The 23,018-nt window shown below is 42.3% G+C and overlaps 1 protein-coding gene across 3 annotated transcripts in view; it reads right to left on the reverse strand.

Moving 5' to 3' along the window:
- Nucleotides 1–23,018, reverse strand: part of pop1 (POP1 homolog, ribonuclease P/MRP subunit) — a 60,471-nt gene that overhangs the window by 11,481 nt on the left and 25,972 nt on the right. For all 3 annotated transcript variants that reach the window (XM_059646258.1, XM_059646256.1, XM_059646257.1), the window contains exons 6-12: nt 22,240–22,327; nt 18,420–18,607; nt 16,917–17,164; nt 14,258–14,351; nt 7,505–7,619; nt 5,670–5,789; nt 621–736 (exon numbers count right to left, since the gene is read on the reverse strand). In XM_059646258.1, the coding sequence (XP_059502241.1) occupies nt 621–736; nt 5,670–5,789; nt 7,505–7,619; nt 14,258–14,351; nt 16,917–17,164; nt 18,420–18,607; nt 22,240–22,327 (969 nt within the window). The remainder of the gene's footprint in view (nt 1–620; nt 737–5,669; nt 5,790–7,504; nt 7,620–14,257; nt 14,352–16,916; nt 17,165–18,419; nt 18,608–22,239; nt 22,328–23,018) is intronic.

Raw genomic sequence — 23,018 nt, forward strand, 5'->3', positions numbered from 1 at the left:
CTCCATCATATGATAGAAGAGCCATGTGTGGTTGCTACGTGAACATTAACTTCACAGCTGAGCCTAATCCTAAAACAAGTCTAGAAGTTTGACTGATACTCTCTATCAATATCCACTATCCACAACTGAAAGACAAAAGGCCTTACGTTGTAATGAACTACATTTGAAGGGTTGTTACTGCTGTAATGTTGAAAACAAAGCAACGAATTTTCACACAGCAAACTCCCATAGACAACTATGAGATAAAGGCCTAATCAATTTTATTGATGCTTGTTATCCTGGGCTGATATTTATAGTCAGGGAAAACATCCCTGCATTTTTTTGTGAAAAACAATGTCTAACAATTATTGGTTAAATACCACATCCTATACTGTGCTCCTCAGTCAGTGGTGCATTGGACTGGTGGCCTTGCTCAATTCTGTGATGGAAGATGAACTTAAAGAACTTCCAGAGATGGGAATGGTACATAACTGATCCATAGTTAAAGTTGGCATGAAACCTTGAAACTGCACAGTAGCACGAACTAGTCACACAGGGAAATGGGAGGTGTGAGAAGATTCAAACATGGAAAAATATTTTCCAAGTTCAACAATTCTGTATGTTGACTGCAGTCAGGTTACCTGTTCTGAGATTTTAGTTTCTGTAACAACATTGCGGGCATTTCGATCCCAGATCTGACTTTGAGCACACTCTGCACCAATACCGTTCAAACGTAAATCCCTGAGTTTTTCCAGATCTACAATGGAAAAGATAAATGATTAGAGCAAACACATGCCAGTCACAGGCTCAACTGAATGTAAGTAAGTTCACACACAGCACGGTACACTATGTAATTTTCTGAATTCGAGCAGAAACGCCATTGGCTAGAGAAGAGGAAGAAAAACTATTATATCAATCCAGCGGGCATGTGTAACTGTGGCCACCAATTCAAGGGGTGGGGAGCAACTGTACAGTCTGTTGAACACAAACCCTCATAAGAGTAGGAACCATACCCTATGGCAAAATATAGTAAACAGACACTAAAACAGACCAACTGTTCTTGGAGACATTTCAACCACCCCATGAAATTCAACCTGAACTTACTGCCCTCACCATTTCAGGTATCAATTCAAAACAAGTTGAAGGTTGTCAAAACATTATTTTGCCTGGAATTCCTCAATCTTTCTTAAAAGGCAGCTTTTCAAATGCAGTTTTTTTTTAATTTGACCATGGGATTTGGGATTTTATGCAATGTCCATTCCTGACTGCACAAGGGACAGTAAAAAGTCAATCATATTGCTGTGGGTCTAAAATCACATACAGGCCAGACTAGCTAAGGGTGGGAGAGTTACTTCCCGGAAGACACGAATGAACAAGATTTTGTTTTATTTCATTCACAGGGTGGGAATATCACTGGCCAGCATATATTGACCACCCCTTGTCAAGGCAACAGTGAACATTCATCCATATTGTTGTGTGTCTGGAGTCACATGTAGGCCAGACTAGGTAAGGACAGCAGTTTCCTTCCCTAAAAGTCATTAGTGAATCAGATAAGTTTCGTTCTGGTCATCATTGGACTCTGTAATCAATATTATTTTTAATGAATTCAAATTGCGCTATCTGGCCTATGGGAGTCATAGCTGAGTCCCCAGAACATTACTTGGGTCTCAGGATCAACAGTTGGGCAATAAAACCATTAGGCCATCAACTCCTCTTAATGTCAAATGACAATGGTTTAGTCATCACCACGAGGCCAGATTCATTTTGTTCCAGATTTTTTTTATTAAGTTCAAATTTCACGATCTATCATAGCGGAATTCAAGCCCATGTCTCAGAACGCTTGGATGTGGGCCTCTGCATTATTATTCCAGTGATATTACAGCGATGTCACTGCGCATCTCTACCCAGACCCAAAACGATTATTTGCTGGTGTCTCACAGTCACCTTCTGCTTTCACAAGTGCTTAAGCTATCTTGAACAGAATGGTTTGGTTACCGCTTCGGACACATTTAAAAGAAAGAATCACTACATAAATTTCCTTTGAAATTTATAAATCCATATATTCTGAAGATTTTGTTTAAATCCATTGCCCAGCCCAACCCAATCCCTAGGCAAATTAAGACACGAGCTCAGCAGTACCGTTCCATTCAAATGTTTTCACTGCACCTCCTATAAATACCATTGAACACAACCAATTCTGCATTGGCCAGAAAAAAATGTTTCAGTTAAGAAAAAAAAGTAAAATTCACCAAATGTTTTTCATTTATGTTTTGGTAAGGTCTTTCAGTTACAAGGGTGGAGTCAAAATCACATTGGACAGCTTAATCTTTGAAAAGGAAGCAACAGAGAGCATTTGCAAGGTCTAAGTTTAAAGAAGATAGAAACTTGCATTGGCAGAAGCATTCATCACTGTGACAAGAAAAGAAAACCTGAAGTTACACAGTTAAAAGTGTAATAACTATTTAATATGATGAAGGATTCATGCCAAAAAGTTAGTCAGCACCTAATCATGAAACATAACATATGCTACAAACAATGAGCCAAGTCGAGCACTGTGATATATTCCTAGGTCATACGGATATTCTTACTGTCAGTTTAAATCTATGCAACATATCAATCTACATAAACTCATGTCGCAAATAGCACTTAGTTGGCCTTGCCAGGATTCAAACCTGGAACATTTGCATGATAGAACAAAGGCTCTCACTGAGCACAAGACCAGCAAAATGTGCCTAAATATTTGCTGTTATTGAAATCAAATACATACTAATCTAAAACTTTAAACTGTAAAAGTAGGGAGGGAATAAACATAGGCATTTCTATACACAATACAAAACTAAAGGTTTGTTACTTATAAACAAAGCATACAAAAAGATGGACAGGAAAAGATTTAGTAGTTCATCCAGCCTGTCCCATGCAGCATCACAATACAAAGTCTTTCCACACCACAGGCATGTAATCCCCAGGATAGGAAGAGCTAGAGAAACAGTACAGAACAGGGGCCAAATGCTTGGGGGAAAGAAATGGCAAAGTTTCTCTTCGGCACCTCAGGCAATCAGACTGAACCAATATACATGACATGATACCCACCTGTTGTTCAAGGTGATCTCCACCCCAGCCAGAAACAAACCGCGTTTGAAGGAACACAGCAAATCAGAGTTCATTGCCCGAGCTGGCAACCTGTGCTACAGGTCGACTATTCTGTGAAGAGAGGACCTGTCTAACATCCAAGCTTAGTTCTGCATTTTCACAATTTTTAAGTATGACTCCCTTAGCAACTTACTTTACCATTCAGTTGAAATAACCATGCACTTAAGTGCTATCCAGCTTCCCCTTACTTAATATATTGCAAATTACTGAAGTCTACATTTTTAAATACAGACATGTTGAGCCTACCTGGGTCCTAAAGTGTTTTTTTTAAATATCTTGTAGGCCTCCACTTATTCAAATCATCAAATTCTTAGCTTTTTCCCATAGACTCTACAAAACACCACTCCCCGGTTTTTGAAAACACCATGAATCAAAAGGGTTGCAGCATTATCACAACATATCAAACATTTTCTCTGCATTTATGGATAAGAGGATAGAATTGGTCATTTCCCCAATAAAGGGAAAATGTGAAACGTTAACAGAGGGTCTGTCCACAGATTTTGCCAGATTTCCAAAATTTTCTGTTCTTATTTGATCGTTTCTCTCCTCTGATTAAATCTCATGCCCACATATATTTTTCTCCCTAAATAAAGAGACTGCAAACTTAATTCAGATGTCTGACGACAATAATTAGCTAGAGTTAGCCAATCGTCTCCACTCTGGGATTTAAAAAAGTGTTATCAATGGCAGCTACGCTTTAGTAATAAAGATATTGAATTTTCAGACCAAATCATGACACTTTACTTGCTAGGTTGTTGGGTACCTGGGTGATAAATGTGTGGGGTCAGGGAGTTGGGGAAAGGAAAATTTGAAATCAAGAATCTTCCAAAAGGACAGGTCTCTGCTGAGCACCAACCATTCCATTCACCATGCTGTTTTAAGTGTGCCAAGTATAAAAACTACATATAGATTAATTTTCTATTTGTATCTAATACAGAAGAAAATATAGACAGAAAAAGATTCCTGTCCTATCTAGGGTTTGCCAGATACAAGGTGTATTCTAGATAAGAATTAAAAGAAGCACGGTTACAAAGAATTCCCAGCACAAACAGGCCTTCAGGCTAACTTGACTCCACAGCAATATTTTCGCTCTCTTCCTCGGTTTGTTTTAGTAGCACAACTTTTCGTCCCTTTGTCTTCTATTTATCTAGCTGGCTTTTAACATCAACTATTTCTAGTTGGAGCCAGCTCTACATTCTAAGTACACTGTCTGCAACAGAAAACAACTGAAGAGCTTCAGAAAATACCCCAGAGGCTGGGCATCTGAAATAAAAACAAAGGGCTCTAAACACTCAGTAAGTCTGGCAGTATCTGTGTAGACCTTTGATCTCTAATCTCCCTCAGCTTCTAACTTTTCCCTAACTTCCTCTTTTGTTCCATCTGCTGCTCCCAACCCTTCTTTTGCAACACAAAACTCACCTCTGTTCAGTTCCAAAGAACATTCACATTGGATATAAAACATTATCTATGGAAGAAAGAAACAGAGTTTCTAGCGAGTTTTGAGAAGATTTGTAGCTCCGGTTGAGTTTCTGGATGTGAGTTTGTTCGCTGAGCTGGAAGGTTAGTTTTCAGACGTTTCGTCACCATTCTAGGTAACATCACCAATGAGCCTCCGGTGAAGCACTGGTGTTATGTCTCGCTTTCTATTTATCTGTTTAGGTTTCCTTGGGTTGGTGATGTCATTTCCTGTTCTTTTCCTCAGAAGATGGTAGATGGGCTCCAAATCAATGTGTTTGTTGATGGAGTTCCGGTTGGAATGCCATGCTTCTAGGAATTCTCGTGCGTGTCTCTGTTTGGCTTGTCCTAGGATGGATGTGTTGTCCCAATCAAAGTGGTGTCCTTCCTCATCTGCATGTAAGGATACTAGTGATAGTGGGTCATGTCGTTTTGTGGCTAGTTGATGTTCATGTGTCCTGGTGCCTAGCTTTCTGCCTGTTTGTCACAGTTCTTGCAAGGTATTTTGTAGATGACGTTCGTTTTGCAAAACGAACGTCATCTACAAAATACCTTGCAAGAACTGTGACAAACACTACATTGGACAAACAGGCAGAAAGCTAGCCACCAGGATACATGAACATCAACTAGCCACAAAACGACATGACCCACTATCACTAGTATCCTTACATGCAGATGAGGAAGGACATCACTTGGGGACAACACATCCATCCTAGGACAAGCCAAACAGAGACACGCACGAGAATTCTTAGAAGCATGGCATTCCAACCGGAACTCCATCAACAAACACATTGATTTGGAGCCCATCTACCATCCTCTGAGGAAAAGAACAGGGAATGACATCACCAACACAGGAAATGACATCACCAACCCAAGGAAACCTAAACGGATAAATAGAAAGCGGGACGTAACACCAGCACTTCACCGGAGACTCACTGATGATGTTACCTAGAATGGTGACGAAACGTCTGAAAACTAACCTTCCAGCTCAGCGAGCAAGCTCACATCCACAGAGTTTCTCCTGCACTTTACAATTTGTTTCAGGATCTTTCACATCATATGCAACAATCACTGGGGGATATTACCTTCAGGCTGCGACAGGTCTGGAATAGCTGTGGTTCTGTTTTTAGGCATATTTAGACGAGGATCTCCTACAGTAAGTCCAAGTACAGTGCCTGCTGAAATTTCCGCTGGTGAAGCAACACCTTGAACAAAATGAAAATTGGTGAAGTGTAATTACAGGTTTATAAAGTAATTTGTGTTTCTTTACTACTTGGCAGTCTTTTACAAAACCTTGCAATAAGACGGAAACATACAAAGATGCTGCTCCTCACTGGGAAAATCTTACATACCTCTGGAAAAAAAAAGGATAGTTTCTTTAAGAGTCAACAAGGTTATCTAACGATTACTTGATTCATACAAACCCAGGAATGTCTCACGTGCAATCGGTCCATGGTAGAAAGGTAAAACTGGTGACCAATACTGGAGGGGACTAGAGTGGGGAATCTGGATGAAAATGTGATTAGACATTGTTCTGATTGTCCTCAGCAAATCAACATCTTACCAAAACTCACCATCAAGCATGAATGCGAATTATGCGTCCTTAAACAAGACCAAGCAAAACACATCCCACAGATCGGAATTGGACATCTGGGAAATGCTGTGGGTCATCAGTAGCAGCAGAATTGCATTCAACCATAATCTGTAACCTCCTGGCTCAGCATTTCACATTACAATTACCACTGAGCTAAGGGATTGATATTGGTTCAATGAACAGAGAACGAGTGAATAACAGGATCAAACAGAACTAAAATGAGGTATTAACCTGTTGAAGCTGCAACAGATGACTTATTCCATGCTAAATATTGGTAGGAGCATGCAACATACAAAGTTCCACGATTCCACAAGCAACTATGCCAGATCTAAATCCTGAAGGCCTACAACATCCAGTTGTGAATGTTGATGTAAATTTAACAACTAGCAACAGAAGGAAGCTCCTACATACCCCTTCCTCAATGTTAGAGGAGCCCAGCACATCTGTCAAAAAGATAAGGCTAAAGCATTTGCTACAATCTTACACCAGGAGTGCTGATTGAAAGGTTCTCTCAAACTTTGGGCAACAGATGAAGCTGGTTGCTTCATGCTACTACAATGCAACAGCAATACACAATGTTTTCAATTAAGAGAACGCTGCCATCAAGTCTAAAAGGCATCCAGTCAAACAGCATGTGGCTTTAAACCCCTGACTGACAGGTTGTATCAAACTGTTTATCATTTCAGCACACTGGATACATTAGGTCAGCCTGTGCTCAGAACTTAATATCTAGTGTTAGTTGTGATTCCAAAATCAGATAACACTTGACAAAGAAACATGAGCGTGTAAAGAACTACAAGACGAAACAATTATCAGTTGAGCTTGCAACAGTGTACATTTACATTTAATGGATGAAACATATTCAAATGTAGGGACCTGCTCTTTGCAGGAGAAAAGAATATGTCCAGTCATTACACACTTTTTGAATTAAACAAAACATAGCTATCAATAGCTACTTGGCACATTCTCCCTGGGAATGGTGTGTCTGGAATCGATGTTGCAGCCAATCAGCACTCTTATCACACAGTATAAATTTTGTGCCCCTTTCAAGATTTGGTATTCTTACAATTCTGTCATGATGAATGCAAGATGTAAAACTTCAATAACACCTCTTTTTTCAGCAATTCAAGCTCTGTACTAACAAGCAACTTAAAAATTGTTCACCAGCAAAGCTGAGAATCAGCTATTCTAATTTCGGTGAATTTTTACCCTGGTTAAAAACCTGAATACCAACAATTTGCACGTTCAAATTCAATTACCAATTCACATGTTTGTTACTGATTCAGTATCAAATAATTCATCGTTTGCAAGCTCTATACAACCCACCAAGAAGTAACTCAAGGATATCTCTCTGACAGTTATGACGGTTCACGTTTTCAGGTCGCTTGCAATACTCTGACCACCAGCAGTGCGTTTCCGTCGCCTCCTTCCCTTCGGACTTCTAAGATTTAAAAGAAGGAGGCCACATCAGAAAAAAGTAAGGAATAAAAAGAAGTACATATACACTAAAATCACTAGAATTACAACATAATAAACAGTGCGGGGTGATTTTCCATATCATGGGTACAATTTAACACTTCAATTGGCAAATTAGATAGTATTCACCCAAATCCAGCCTTCTTTCCAATCACAGATCAACATATATTATAGGAGCTCATTCAGCCCATCAAATCATTGGTGCAAAAATTTCTCTTTATGTGACACTCTTTACTTTTCTGAACCCAGAAAATTTAAAGAGGAAAGCTGTCATTAGTTACGGACTGATGCGACAAATGTAAGAAGTTGGAACTGGGAAGTATGACAATACTTTTGGACAGAAGGGTTTTGAAAAGAGCCAAGGTATTCATTGATAAAGCAGAGGGAACTGGCCAAGAATTCTAGAGGATAGCATCGGAGGAGTAGGAAGGCTGATGTTTCGGTCCCAGACCCTTCATCAGAAATGGGGGAGGGGAAGGGGGTTCTGAAATAAATAGGGAGGGGGGCGAAGGCGGATAGAAGATGGACAGAGGAGAAGATAGGTAGAGGAAGACAGACCGGTCAAAGAGGCGGGCTGGAGCCAGTAAAGGAGAGTGTCGGTGGGGAGGTAGGGAGGAGATAGGTCAGTCCAAGGAGAACGGATAGGTCAAGGGGGCAGGATGAGGTTACTAGGTAGGAGATGGCAGGTGGGAGGAGGAGATAGGTGGGAGGAAGGACAGTTTAGGGAAGTGGGGATTTTGAAGCTTGTGAAGTCAACTGCACCTCCCAGCCACGAACCATTTCAACTCCCCCCTCTATTCTGCAGATGACATGTCCATCCTGAGCCTCCTGCAGTGCCACAACGATGCCACTCAAAGTTTGCAGGAACAGCAACTCATATTCCACTTGGGAACCCTGCAGCCCAATGGCATCAATGTGGACTTCAGAAGCTTCAAAATTTCCCCTCTCCCTACCGCATCCCAAAACCAGCCCAGCTCATCCCCGCCTCCCTAACCTGTCCTTCCTCCTACCTATCCCCTCTTCCCACCTCAAGCACCACCCTACCTCCTACCTACTAACCTCATCCACCCCCCACCCCCCCCCCCCCCCCCCTGACCTGTATGTTCTCCCTGGACTGACCTACCTCCTCCTACCTCCCCATCTACACTCACCTTTACTGGCTCCAACCCCGCCTCTTTGACCAGTCTGTCTCCTCTCCACCTACCTTCTCCTCGATCCATCTTCTATCCCCCTCGCCCTCTCTCCTTATTTATTTCAGAACCCCCTTCCCCTTCCTCATTTCTGAACTAGCGCCTAGGCCCAAAACATCAGCTTTCCTGCTCCTCTGATGCTGCTTGGTCTGCTGTGTTCATCCAGCTCTACACCTTTTAATCACTATATTCTGATGATTTGTTATTGTGGATTCGTTAGAGATGGGTATCTTGTGCATGTACATTATTACTGTTGGTTGAGACCAAAGGAGGTCTTCTTTAAGAGGTGCAGTAGAGTCAAGTATGACAGGACTTGAAAGCTGAAATTTTATGGTTTACGCCTAACAGCAGTATCTGCTCTATTACTCAATTGTATAGGTTGTACCTAAAATCAAACATACATATGTCCTTGTGATAATGGGAACTGCAGATGCTGGAGAATTCCAAGATAATAAAATGTAAGGCTGGATGAACACAGCAGGCCAAGCAGCATCTCAGGAGCACAAAAGCTGACGTTTCGGGCCTAGACCCTTCATCAGAGAGGGGGATGGGGAGAGAGAACTGGAATAAATAGGGAGAGAGGGGGAGGCGGACCGAAGATGGAGAGTAAAGAAGATAGGTGGAGAGAGTATCGGTGGGGAGGTAGGGAGGGGATAGGTCAGTCCAGGGAAGATGGACAGGTCAAGGAGGTGGGATGAGGTTAGTAGGCAGATGGGGGTGCGGCTTGGGGTGGGAAGAAGGGATGTGTGAGAGGAAGAACCGGTTAGGGAGGCAGAGACAGGTTGGATTGGTTTTGGGATGCAGTGGGTGGTGGGGGGGGAGAGAGCTGGGCTGGTTGTGTGGTGCAGTGGGGGGAGGGGACGAACTGGGTTGGTTTAGGGATGCAGTAGGGGAAGGGGAGATTTTGAAATTGGTGAAGTCCACATTGATACCATTAGACTGCAGGGTTCCCAGGCGGAATATGAGTTGCTGTTCCTGCAACCTTCGGGTGGCATCATTGTGGCACTGCAGGAGGCCCATGATGGACATGTCATCTAGAGAATGGGAGGGGGAGTGGAAATGGTTTGCGACTGGGAGGTGCAGTTGTTTGTTGCGAACTGAGCGGAGGTGTTCTGCAAAGCGGTCTCCAAGCTTCCGCTTGGTTTCCCCAATGTAGAGGAAGCCGCACCGGGTACAGTGGATGCAGTATACCACATTGGTAGATGTGCAGGTGAACCTCTGCTTAATGTGGAATGTCATCTTGTGGCCTGGGATAGGGGTGAGGGAGGAGGTGTGGGGGCAAGTGTAGCATTTCCTGCGGTTGCAGGAGAAGGTGCCGGGTGTGGTGGGGTTGGAGGGCAGTGTGGAGCTGACAAGGGAGACAGGGAGAGAGTGGTCTCTCCGGAAAGCAGACAGGGGTGGGGATGGAAAAATGTCTTGGGTGGTGGGGTCGGATTGTAAATGGCGAAAGTGTCGGAGGATGATGCATTGTGTCCGGAGGTTGGTAGGGTGGTGTGTGAGAACGAGGGGGATCCTCTTAGGGCGGTTGTGGCGGGGGCGGGGTGTGAGGGATGTGTTGCGGGAAATACGGGAGACGCGGTCAAGGGCGTTCTCGATCACTGTGGGGGGAAAGTTGCGGTCCTTAAAGAACTTGGACATCTGGGATGTGCGGGAGTGGAATGTCTTATCGTGGGAGCAGATGCGGCGGAGGCGGAGGAATTGAGAATAGGGGATGGAATTTTTGCAGGAGGGTGGGTGGGAGGAGGTGTATTCTAGGTAGCTGTGGGAGTCAGTGGGCTTGAAATGGACATCAGTTACAAGCTGGTTGCCTGAGATGGAGACTGAGAGGTCCAGGAAGGTGAGGGATGTGCTGGAGATGGCCCAGGTGAACTGAAGGTTGGGGTGCAAGGTGTTGGTGAAGTGGATGAACTGTTCGAGCTCCTCTGGGGAGCAAGAGGCGGCGCCGATACAGTCATCAATGTACCGGAGGAAGAGGTGGGGTTTGGGGCCTGTGTAGGTGCGGAAGAGGGACTGTTCCACGTAACCTACAAAGAGGCAGGCATAGCTGGGGCCCATGCGGGTGCCCATGGCCACCCCCTTAGTCTGTAGGAAGTGGGAGGAATCGAAAGAGAAGTTGTTGAGGGTGAGGACGAGTTCCGCTAGGCGGATGAGAGTGTCGGTGGAGGGGGACTGGTCGGGCCTGCGGGACAGGAAGAAGCGGAGGGCCTTGAGGCCATCTCCATGCGGAATGCAGGTGTATAGGGACTGGACGTCCACGGTGAATATGAGGTGTTGGGGGCCAGGGAATTGGAAGTCCTGGAGGAGGTGGAGGGCGTGGGTGGTGTCACGGACGTAGGTGGGGAGTTCCTGGACCAAAGGGGAGAAAATGGAGTCCAGATAAGTGGAGATGAGTTCGGTGGGGCAGGAGCAGGCTGAGACGATGGGTCGACCAGGGCAGGCAGGTTTGTGGATTTTGGGAAGGAGATAGAAACGGGCCGTGCGGGGTTGGGGAACAATGAGGTTGGAGGCTGTGGGTGGGAGGTCCCCTGAGGTGATTAGGTCATGAATGGTGTTGGAGATGATGGTTTGGTGCTCGGGTGTGGGGTCATGATCGAGGGGGCGGTAGGAGGTGGTGTCGGAGAGTTGGCGTCTGGCCTCGGCGATGTAGAGGTCAGCGCGCCATACTACCACTGCGCCACCCTTGTGTCGGAGAGTTGGCGTCTGGCCTCGGCGATGTAGAGGTCAGTGCGCCATACTACCACTGCGCCACCCTTGTGTCGGAGAGTTGGCGTCTGGCCTCGGTGATGTAGAGGTCAGTGCGCCATACTACCACTGTGCCACCCTTGTTGTCGGAGAGTTGGCGTCTGGCCTCGGCGATGTAGAGGTCAGTGCGCCATACTACCACTGCGCCACCCTTGTTGTCGGAGAGTTGGCGTCTGGCCTTGGCGATGGCCTCAGCTCTTCCCCCCCACCCACTGCATCCCAAAACCAGTCCAACCTGTCTCTGCCTCCCTAACCGGTTCTTCCTCTCACCCATCCCTTCCTCCCACCCCAAGCCGCACCCCCAGCTACCTACTAGCCTCATCCCACCTCCTTGACCTGTCCGTCTTCCCTGGACTGACCTATCCCCTCCCTACCTCCCCACCTATACTCTCTCCATCTATCTTCTTTACTCTCCATCTTCGGTCCGCCTCCCCCTCTCTCCCTATTTATTCCAGTTCCCTCTCCCCATCCCCCTCTCTGATGAAGGGTTTAGGCCCGAAACGTCAGCTTTTGTTCTCCTGAGATGCTGCTTGGCCTGCTGTGTTCATCCAGCCTCACATTTTATTATCTATACATATGTCCTTTTTAAAGTTCAATCATTTTGTCTTGAAAAGCATAGCGGAAATACCTGCGTACATTACTGTGGTCTGATGCAGTAAGTGGTCTTTGAAAGGGAACGGAAGGAACCAAAAAGTGTGGAATTTTTTAAATTCGCTTGTGGGACATGGGCGTCAATGGCTGGACCTGTGTCTATTCCCTGCTCCTAGACGGCCTTGAGAAAGCATTTGTGAGCTTCCATCTTGAACCACTGCAGTATTTGCGCTGTAGGCAGTCTGTGTTCGAGAGGGAATTCCAGGAATTTGCTGTTTCTTAATGTTGCTGGGTCAATGTATTTCCTAATCCAGATGACCAATGTCTTGGAGGAATACTTGCAGGCAATAGTGTTCCCATTTAATGGCTTTTAGAAATGGTCGTGGGTTTGGAAGGTGCTGTCTAAGAATTTTTGTCAAGTTTCTGCAGTCCATTTTGTAGACAGTACACACTGTTGCTACTGAGCATCAGTGGTGGAGGGAGTGGTTATTGGTGGATGTGGTGCCAAACAGATTACTTTGCCCTGGATGGCATCAAGCTTATTGACTTTTTTGGAGCTGCACTCATGCAGGCAAATGGGTAGTATACCATCAAAGTCCTGACTTGTACCGTGTAGGTGGTGGACGGGCTTTAAAGAGTCACATAGTGAGTTACTCACTGCAGTATTCCTAGCCTCTAATCTGCTCCTGCCACTGAATTTATACAACAAGTCCAGATGAGTTTCTGGTCAATGGTACCCTCAGGTTGTTGATAATGGGGTTTCAGTGATAATAACACCATTTAACATCAAAGGGCGGTAGTTAGATGGTCTCGTATTGGAGATAGTCATTGTCTGGCATTTGTGCGGTGTGAATATTACAAGCTACTTTTCAGCCTAAGCCTGGATATTGTTCAGATCTTGTTGCATTTGAACACAGACTTCTTCAGTATCTGAAGAATGGTGTTGAATGTTGCGCAATCAATGAACAGCCCCACTTCTGACCTTAGGATGGAGGGAAAATCATCTAGCATGTCAGTACTCATTAAAATAGCTTACAACTGATTACCAGGAAATAATATATCCAAATTGGTGCAACATGTTTTTTTATGTGCTTTTAAAATGTACCTTTTAAAATTTAAAACAAAGTCAGTAAGAGGAATTGACCAACAGGAGCGCAAGTTAACGAATCAGTCAACGGGACTGAAATATACTGTGAGTTAAGTAAGCACTCTCACAATTTCTCTAATCATTGCTTTAACAGAGCGATCACTTTTTCTTATTTGTAGAGGTCAAGTACTGCTTATGTGTATGTTTGAGAACCAAAAAGATCTGAAAACCAAGGTTTGGGCCTTTTCATTTCTTATCTATGCCTTCTGTTATTAATATAGATGCCATGGTATGTCAACTTAAACATGTCCTGTACTTTTTTGTGAAAAAAAGTCAATGAATTACTACTCTATTCTATTTTGAAGAAGAATTTTACTTTGCTCAAAAGGACCCAAACGGGCACAAAGTAAAGCTTTTTTCCAAAAAGACCGAAGACACCCGAACAGACTACAGAGGACTAAAAAGACTAGAAGTATCCTTTATCTGAAAACTAGCTGGTCCTGACATTTTTCGACAAAGGATTCTCTACTTGTAATAGGTAACCTTTTGAAATATGGTGAATTCTCTGCAGACTGATTAATCAAGTCATTATGCTGGATAGATTTTTTTCTGATAAACTTGTTCAGTAGTGTTACTATACACTTTTGGAGCAGATAGAACTTGTACTTAGGCCTCCTAGCTCATAGGTAAGAACACTACCACTGCACAAGATCACACCCATTTGTTTTGAATAAATCTATTGCACTGTCATTGTTCACAGGCTAGGTTTCTATACATTCATTTTAAACACTGACAGTTGACATTGTAATGAAAAGCCCTTGAGCCACACATGGAGCAAGAGCATTCAATGCAGAGGTTTACTGGTAACAAAGGGACTGAGGGAAATGGAGGTCAGCATTACACACTGAATAACAACAAATGCAATGCCTATGACTAGAGCCCTAGAAAATCTTTTGTCACTTTAGAAAGGTATGTCTACAAAACAAAACTCACTTTCAGGACATCAGCAGCTTGTAAAGCTTCGAATATCACACAATGGGACAATGGACCAATCAGTCGAAACCTCATAATTTCCATAGTCAGATCCCTGAAAGCAGACAATGCCAGCAGTTCTTCATTAAACAGTCATCATACACAACGTACCTATTCATTTATGTGAATATCTTTTGTAGTAAAGTCTTCTCTTCTTGCTCAATTATACTTGCAACAATAGCCTAAAGCCCTTTCATAAAAAGGATCCCATTCAGAGGAGCATCAGAAAACAAAACGCAACACCGAGCCACGTAGAGACATTTTCAGTCAAGTGATCAAAAGCTTCATAAAAGGGTTAAGTTTTAGGGAATGTCTCCAAGAGAAAAATGAGGTAGAGAAGTATGAGGGCTAGAGAGAATTCTAGGGCTTAGGACAAAACAACTGAAGTTAGGGTCATATGAAACTAGGTCTCGAATGAACAGAATTACAGTTAGTGAGATATCCTGGACAAGTAGATGGATTAATGTTATCACAGAATTAGGGAGAGGTGAGGTGATCATTTAGTCACTTGTCACTAACTACATGGCCTTTGGCACAGTACTTTTTAAATAGGCATGTATTTGTAGAAGGGGCACTTTTGTCTGCATTAAAGATAAAGAGATTATATTCTGCATACACTAATGCCAGCCACCCAGATTCCAAGTTACCATGGATGAAGACTGCTGACAAATCCACTCACGAATGAACTTATGTCACAGTTTAATCAGTGAAAGTTAGGACTAAAGTTGTCTACACCCATTTTCTGTGCAGTCACAGATGTACAGCATGGAAACAGACCCTACAAACCAACCTGTCCATGCCAACCAGATATTCAAAATTAATCTGATCACATTTGCCAGCATCTGGCCCATATCCCTCTAAACCCTTCCTATTCATATAGCCATCCAGATGCTTTTTAAATGTTGCAATTGTACCAGCCTCCACCTCTGCCAGTTCATTCCATACGTGCATCACCCCTCTGTGATAAAGAGGTCCCTTTTAAATCTTTCCCCTCTCACCTGAAACCTATGCGCTCTAGTTTTGGACTTCCATACCCTGGGGGGAGAAAACCTTGACTATTCACCAATATCCACACTTCACGATTTTATAAACCTCTATAAGGTCACCCTGCAGCCTCCAATGCTCTGGTGAGAATAGCCCCAGGTTATTCAGCCTCTCCCTGTTGCTCAAACTTTCCAAACCTGGTAACATCCTTGTAAAACTTTTCAAGCCTAACATCTTTCCTATAGCAGGGAGACCAGAACTGATTGCAGCATTCCAGCACTGGCCTAACTAATGTCCTGTACTGACACAACAAGATTTCCAACTCCTGCACTCAATGCACTGACCAAAAAAGGTACGTTTACCAAATGTCTTCTTCACTAACCTGTCTACCTACAACTCCACCCTCATGGAGCTTAAAACCTTCACTCCAAGATCTCTTTATTCAGTATCACTCCCCAGGGCCTTACCATTAAGTGTATAAGTTCTGCCCTAATTTGCCTTTCCAAAATGTAGCACCTCAAAGATCTAAATTAAATACCACCTGCCATTTTTTAGCCAGTTGGTGCATCTAATCAAGGTCCCATTGTACGCTGAGATAACCTTCCTCACTGTCCACTACACTGTCAATTTTGGTGTCATCTGCCAATTTTCTAACCATACCTTCTATATTCACATCCCATCGTTCATATAAAATGACAAAAAGCAAGTGGATCTAGCACCAATCCTTGCAGCACCCCGCTGGTCACAGGCCTCCTGTCTGTAAAGCAACCTTTCACCACCACCATCCATTGTCTCCCACCTTCAAGCCAATTTTTTAATCCAAGAGGCTTGTTCTACCTGTATTTCACGTGATCTAACCTTGTTAAACCAGTCTACCATGCGAACCTTGTCTAGCACCTTACTGACGTCTATGTAGACAAAAAAAAAACCTAACTCACTGGGAAAGCTGAGCAGGTCTGGCAGCAGCTGTGAAGGAAAAAACAGAGTTAACGTTTCAGATCTAGTGACCCTTCCTTAGACTGAGGAAGGACCTGAAACGTTAACTCTGTTTTTGACTTCACAGATGCTGCCAGACCTGCTGAGCTTTTTTTAGCAACTTTGTTTTTGATTCTGATTTTCAGCATCTGCAGTTCTTTTGGTTTTTATCCATAAAGACAACATCCAGCGCTCTGCATTCATCAATCTTCTTCAACACTTCAAAAAAATCAAGTTAGAGAGACAGGATTTCACACGCACAAAGCCATGTTGACAATCGCTAATCTTGTCCCTCAGAATCCCCTAGAACAACCTGCCCTCGAATGATGGGCAGTTTCTAGCTGCCTGGCTTTTCCTTACCACCTTTCTTAAATAACAGCACATTAGCCAACCTCAAGTCTTCTGGCACTTCGCCTGTAACTATCAACGATACAAGTATTTTGGCATGGGGCGTAGCAATCACTGCCCTAAGGAAGCTTAGGGCGCACCTGATCCAGTCCCAGGGAATTTACATTTTCAGGCTCACGGAGCATCAGTACATGCCACTGGATCACTTATCACAAACAGTTAGCATTACTGGTTGGATATTATTAATGCCATCCAATTAAATGCTAGCATGCAAATTTTAGGCTGTGCTCTTTCTTTATAAAAGTGTACTTACTCTATAGTTATGCCAGTAGTTAATGATGTCCAAAGCACTGTTGTCAATGGATCCCTGGTCCCATTGCCTACTATTTTTTTCTCCGGTATGGCCAACTCTCCAGCTTTATCCTGCTGCTTTCTTTTCAAGCCAACTACTTTAGTTTGTTTTTCTGGCTCATGTGTTATAGTTTTACATTCATTAGGAGCTGGTTCAGGTACAGGGACATCCAAACATTGACAGACCAACCGAAGTTCAGTCAATAATTCCTAAAGATTTATAAAATTGAAAAAGTACAATTTTAAGTACATACTTTATAATATACTTAATTATGTAAAACACAAGACAAAATAGTTTGAGAGAAAGTTCACAGAAGGTGGAGATACAAGAATTATTCTAGTTAGGTTTGAGGTACCAGTAACTGGGAATTAACTCTCAAACTATTTATCATTCTATGAAACTGATTCTCCTCCGCTCTGTGTTAATTGCTGTTATTTTAATTATTTGTTAATTAAATACAACACACCTTAGCCTTAACATTTACACACGTTACCTATGCCAAAATTATAAACCTCAAATATTTTCCAAAATTGAAGAGGCAAATAACCATTCTCTTCCCAAAGTGTCTTATTCAGTTATATATACTTCAATTTACTTGCATCAACAATTTCTTAAAATGTAAGCTATTTTGTTAACTCTTCCTTTCCCAAAATGTTACTTTTGCTTCCCTGTGGTTATTTCTATGATAACATCCTTCTCGGTTCATTGTGCAACACAAAACTATCTTCAAAAGAATCCCAGTTTGACAAGTACTTTTAAATTTAATGGTTTATAGTCTGGGGAACATTCAGAAAAACAAACATTTTATCCATAACGTCCACCTCTTAGGGGTATGCAAATTTTCTGAAAGGCATAAAATAAATGCAATTTTATCTTTCAGTTGACACAGACTTGAATATGCAGATACAGTCTCAGTTTAACATCTCATTTTAAAAAAGATATTGTCCCCAAGAAATAAAGATGCTACACTTAAGTATCAGTGTAAATTGTGAAATCTAGACCTAGAGAGGGGTTTGAATCTGCGACCTTCTCTATTCCCACTGAGTCAAACTGGCATTGGAAAGCTACTCAAAACTTGTAAAAAGAACTGAAAATGTTGGAGAAACTCAGCTGGTTTTGCAGCATCTATGGAAACAGGGACAGAATTAAAGTTGAGCCTGATCTGGCTCTTCTTCAGAACTGAAAGTTTGACAGATTAAGGTATACCGAAGAAATTATGGAGCATCATCCAGAAACCTGAAGGCATTGCTGAAACAACAGCAAAGGGAAGGGTAAACACAATAAGCCGGAGTCTCACTCCTTACATAATATGTGAAGTTACAGTAATCAGTTCAAGATAGAATAATTTCTGGTTACAACTTCCAAATCTCAGATGTTCAGCAAGTTACAATTTTCCCTAATTCCCGTGTAAATTCAGGATTCAAATGAATACTGTGTATTAATTACCATTTTAAAATTAGTTACCATTTTAAGTGCTGGATGTGTCCAAATCCAAAGCTGTCTGTTTCCAGAAGAGCTTTCAGATTGTGTTGTAGGCCTCCAAAGAAAAGTAACTGGACCTAGAGGTTTCTCAGGGTATTGGTCTGCCTTGTAAAGAACCAGTGACCCTTGACGTTTCCCAGACAGGCAGGCCACAGAGGCAAAAGTTGCACCTTTAGTACCACATTTAAAAAAAAATCAGCAGGACAACACACATTAGATCATTTAAGGGTGTAATTAAACCACAGAATAAGTTGAACTAAGAAGATAAGTTACAAATTTACATGCATCATTTTCTCAAGTATTGTTGAGTGGTTTTGCTAGTTTTAACTCACTGGCCTCCTACAAAATACCACTGAATCATAGAATCCCTACAGTGTGGAAGCAGGCCATTCAGCCAACTGAGTCCACACCGACCCTCTGAAAAGCATCCCACCCAGACCCAACCCCCTATCCTATCCCTGTAACCCTGTTAATTTCCCACTGCTAATCCATCTAGCCTGCACATCTTTGGACTGTGGGGGGAAATGCGCAAACTTCACATAGCCAGTCACCTGAAGATGGAATTGATCCTGGGTCCCTGGCACTGAGGCAGCAGTGCTAACTGCCACTATTGAGAGCCACAGTCCGACTTTAAAATGACAAGTCAAGAACAGAAGTCTTCACCAAAATGTTGGTAAAACAGAATGAAGGTTGAGCCATTAAGCTATCTTGATTGCAATAGCAAGATCGAAGAATTAAAAGACTGGCCATAGTTTATGAAGACTCTTAGTAGAGTGGAGAGAGTCCACATCTATTCACTTTCTCAAGTGGCTGACTCCTCAAGTATACTAAAATCTTGACTGAAATGCAGCACAGAAGAAAGAAACTACATTTACCTAACTTGAAGTTAATTTGTGCAAAACAGAAACTGTTCAAAAGCAAGTGAAAAGTTTTCAATCTATTGAAACAAAAATAGCACAGAACCATTTGTCCGATTATTACTTGGAAGTTATATGGATTGGATTTAATTTAATGAATTTGTGTGGTTAACAAAAGCAAATAGTTTTTGAAGTATTCAGAAGTTTTTAACGTTTAAGTCAGGCCACTATTGAAAAGTACAGGTTATACCTAATTAATTCAGCATCCTTTTGGCCAGGAACTTGAAGCACGACATCCTCAGTGCTTCTGGTTTTCTGAATAACCTGGATTTACAGTGCAGCAAGCAGAAATCCTGCAATTTAACTGTTGCAAGGGCAGTTGCCAGTATTTTCGATGTGACAGAAAGCAAGAGTTGATATTATTTAACACCTGTCACAGTTTCTGGAATTTAACAGTTTCAAATTGGATCAAAGAGCAGCAAATTGTTGATAATGATTTATTATCATGAAGAATAAACTATTTAAAACATTACACAGGGGCTTGTCTGCACAGGACCTGAGACTTTCTGGTGAAATATTAATTATCTGAGTAAAAAGATCCCACAAAGAACTTTACCTTCAGCATGAGTGCAAATAATATGGTTTTATGCACAAGGATAACTGCAGAGATTTAAGACTGGAAATGCATTAGTGTACACTGCATGTTCGGTATAAAAAAGTGTAGATACTGAAGCAGCTGCCCAGGTTTGTCAAAGAATTTGTACAGTTAACTGGCACTGAAATTATTTCTAGAGCAGGTGTACAAACACTGGTGGAACTGATCTCTGTTGGCATTGTATGCCTCGCACAATTTCAGTCTAAGAGGTTGTGAGCCAAAGGGTAGGCGGACTGCCTTTGCTTTTTACAATGCTGCAAGTTCACACAAGTGGCAAGTTCATGTTCATTGGTAAAAGAGAGAGTCCAAGTGCATTCAAAGAGGTAAAAATACTCCTACTTATACAGATTGGATAACAACCCAGTTGTGCCTTCAATGATTCAAGAAATGTTTTTTAACAGTGGCCAGAACCCATTGCATAATGGTTGTGCAATATCTGGCTTGCAAAAGTTTGCTGATTCTTTACAACTGTTTTGCCCATCCTAAAGCCAAATTGCTTGTCAAACACAATGTGGTGGAAGTGTACTTACCCCTTAACTGTACCTCTCTGATTTAACCTTGGGATCAGGGCATTTTATGATTTAAGTAGAGGTCTGAGTTTATGTACTGATTGCTTTTGGCAGTTAATGTTGTGGTTTCCGTGATAGCATCCCAGAGAGGTTTTAAGCTCAAGGACATGATTTGGACATTAGCTTGTGCCTGGGAAAGTGAAACTCCATCAACTGTGAAGAATGCATAGCACAATCTGTGGCCAGCATTAACATTTGATTAATATTAACAATAATGATTTTGTTCAGCAAACTGGGTTCAGACTGAAAAAAATTCTCAACTTGTTAGAGTATGCAGATAGCACACCCAGCCCTGAATGATCAAGCTGATTGAAGATTTGAGAGAAGAAAATCTACTAGCCAGATGGATGTTGACAAAGATGTACCAGTTATGAACCAAGAGACTGAAGTTGAGATTGTGCTAATGGTTACATAGGCACAAGTAAAAATAAAATAGACAGTGACAATGAAGATGATGATGATGAAGTCACAAAAAGAAATTTCTTTCTATATTCTCAAGGTACATGGGCATCGCTGGCTGGTCAGTATGTAACGTCAGTCCCTGGTTAGCCTAGAAAAAGGTGGGGATGAGCTTTGTTCTTGAACTGGTACAGTCCATGAACTATACGCAGTCACACAATACTGTTAAGGACTGAATTCCAAGATTTTGCCTGACAGTAAAGGAACTGTGATATATTTCCAAGTCAAGGTGTTTAGTAGTTTGGCAGGGTACTTGCAGGTAGTAGTGTTCCCACGTATCTGCTGTCCTTGTTTTTCAAGCTGGAAATGGTCATGGGTTTGGAGGGAGCTAAGGATCTTCAGCATATTTCTGCAGTGCATCTTGTAAATAGTCTACACTATTGCATATCAGTGGTGTGGGAGTTAAATGCAGTTGGCCATGAGAGTTGATAGCTGGATTGGAGGAAAGGAATTTCCTTTCAGAGCAAGAATCATGTCTTCTATATGATAGAAAAATTCCATGGCAGACCAATGTATGTTAGACAAACCAAGCTGCAAGACTAGATCAAGATGATAAAAGTGGAGAGTGTCACAAGCCTTTACAAATTCCTGCACAAGTGCAATAACCCCATGGTTGAATCACACACTGAGGATGAAAATCAGAAGTTGAACAAGGGAAGTGCATCAACATTTTCAGGATCGTAAATAAGGATGGGAGTAGACAGTAATGGTTTAAAAGTCAGAAACTGTGACAGATATTAAATGAATAGTTTAAAAACTCTTAGACTGAGCCTTATACATGACTTCTGATACTCCAGCAAAGGCCTGATCCCAAAGCTGCAATATGTACCAGTAAACTCTGCTTTGTGTTTGCCACACAACTTGTCCATCTTCTCTCCCACTTATCCATTCCTCTCACTTCATTGACCAAACCCCACCACTGCCTACCTGCATTCGCCTATCACCATCCCACCTACCCACCCTAGCCCCACCTCTCCACTCTCTATTACAGAGCTCCCTTTCCGCCACCCCCATTTCTTAAGAAGGGCCCTAACCCTAAACGTCAACCTTCCTGCTCCTCTGACGCTGCCTGGCCTGCTGTGTTCCTACAGCTCCACAAATGTGTTGTCCAAAACTCCCGCATCGGCAGTTCCTACTATATCTCCTATCAACTGTGTTAGAAAAAGTGTGGCCCAAAATCTGGAAGTATGTTGCACAGTTTCTTAAATTAAAAAACAGCAGAACAAAATAAAGGATGTTGACATATCCTGGATTGAAAATACCTGCATCCGTACTGCTCAAACGAGCAAGAGCCTGTAGGAGATTATTCTCTGTACCATTCAGCTCCAGGCAGCAATAGTAAGACAAATCCTGAAAGGAATGCAGACAGAAAAACTATGATCAAAAGCTCCCAGGAAATGGTATACACTGATGCAATTTTAACCGGGGCACAAGGGCAGAGTGGCCTCTAGTGGGTACATACACAAATCTTTGGAGATGGCAGAACAAGATGAGAAAACTGTTCATAAAGATTACTGGATTTTGGGCTTCAAGAAAGTTATGGTGAACCTTTGTAAAATACTGATTTGGTTCTGGGTACCACATGTTATGGCAAGCAGGCAGGAGAATGGGGTTGAGAAACATATCAGTCACGATCACGGCAAAGCAGACAAGATGAGCTAAATGGCCTAAATTCTCCTGTTATAACTTATGGACGGATGTGAAGGCACTGGAGAAGATGCAAACAAGTTTTTTTTTTAAGGGTGGTTCTAAGGATGTAAATTTTCAGTTACATGGATAGACTAGCGAAGTTGGGACTATTCTCAGAGACTAAAATTCGATAAGGGTATTCAAAATCATAACTAGTCAGGACAGAGCAAATACGGAACAACTGTTCCTATTAGTGAGAAATCAGAATACACCCACTTAAGGTGATTGGTAAAAGATCCAAAAGCAATTTGAGGAACAACTTTTCTTTTAAGTAGCAAGGAACCTGATTATTGCTGAAAAACTGACATTTTAGGAAAGCTTTTGGGCTTGCACTCATCACAGCAATTTGTCA

The sequence above is a fragment of the Stegostoma tigrinum genome, chromosome 5 (assembly GCF_030684315.1).
Source record: "Stegostoma tigrinum isolate sSteTig4 chromosome 5, sSteTig4.hap1, whole genome shotgun sequence".
In the NCBI taxonomy this organism is placed as follows: domain Eukaryota; kingdom Metazoa; phylum Chordata; class Chondrichthyes; order Orectolobiformes; family Stegostomatidae; genus Stegostoma; species Stegostoma tigrinum.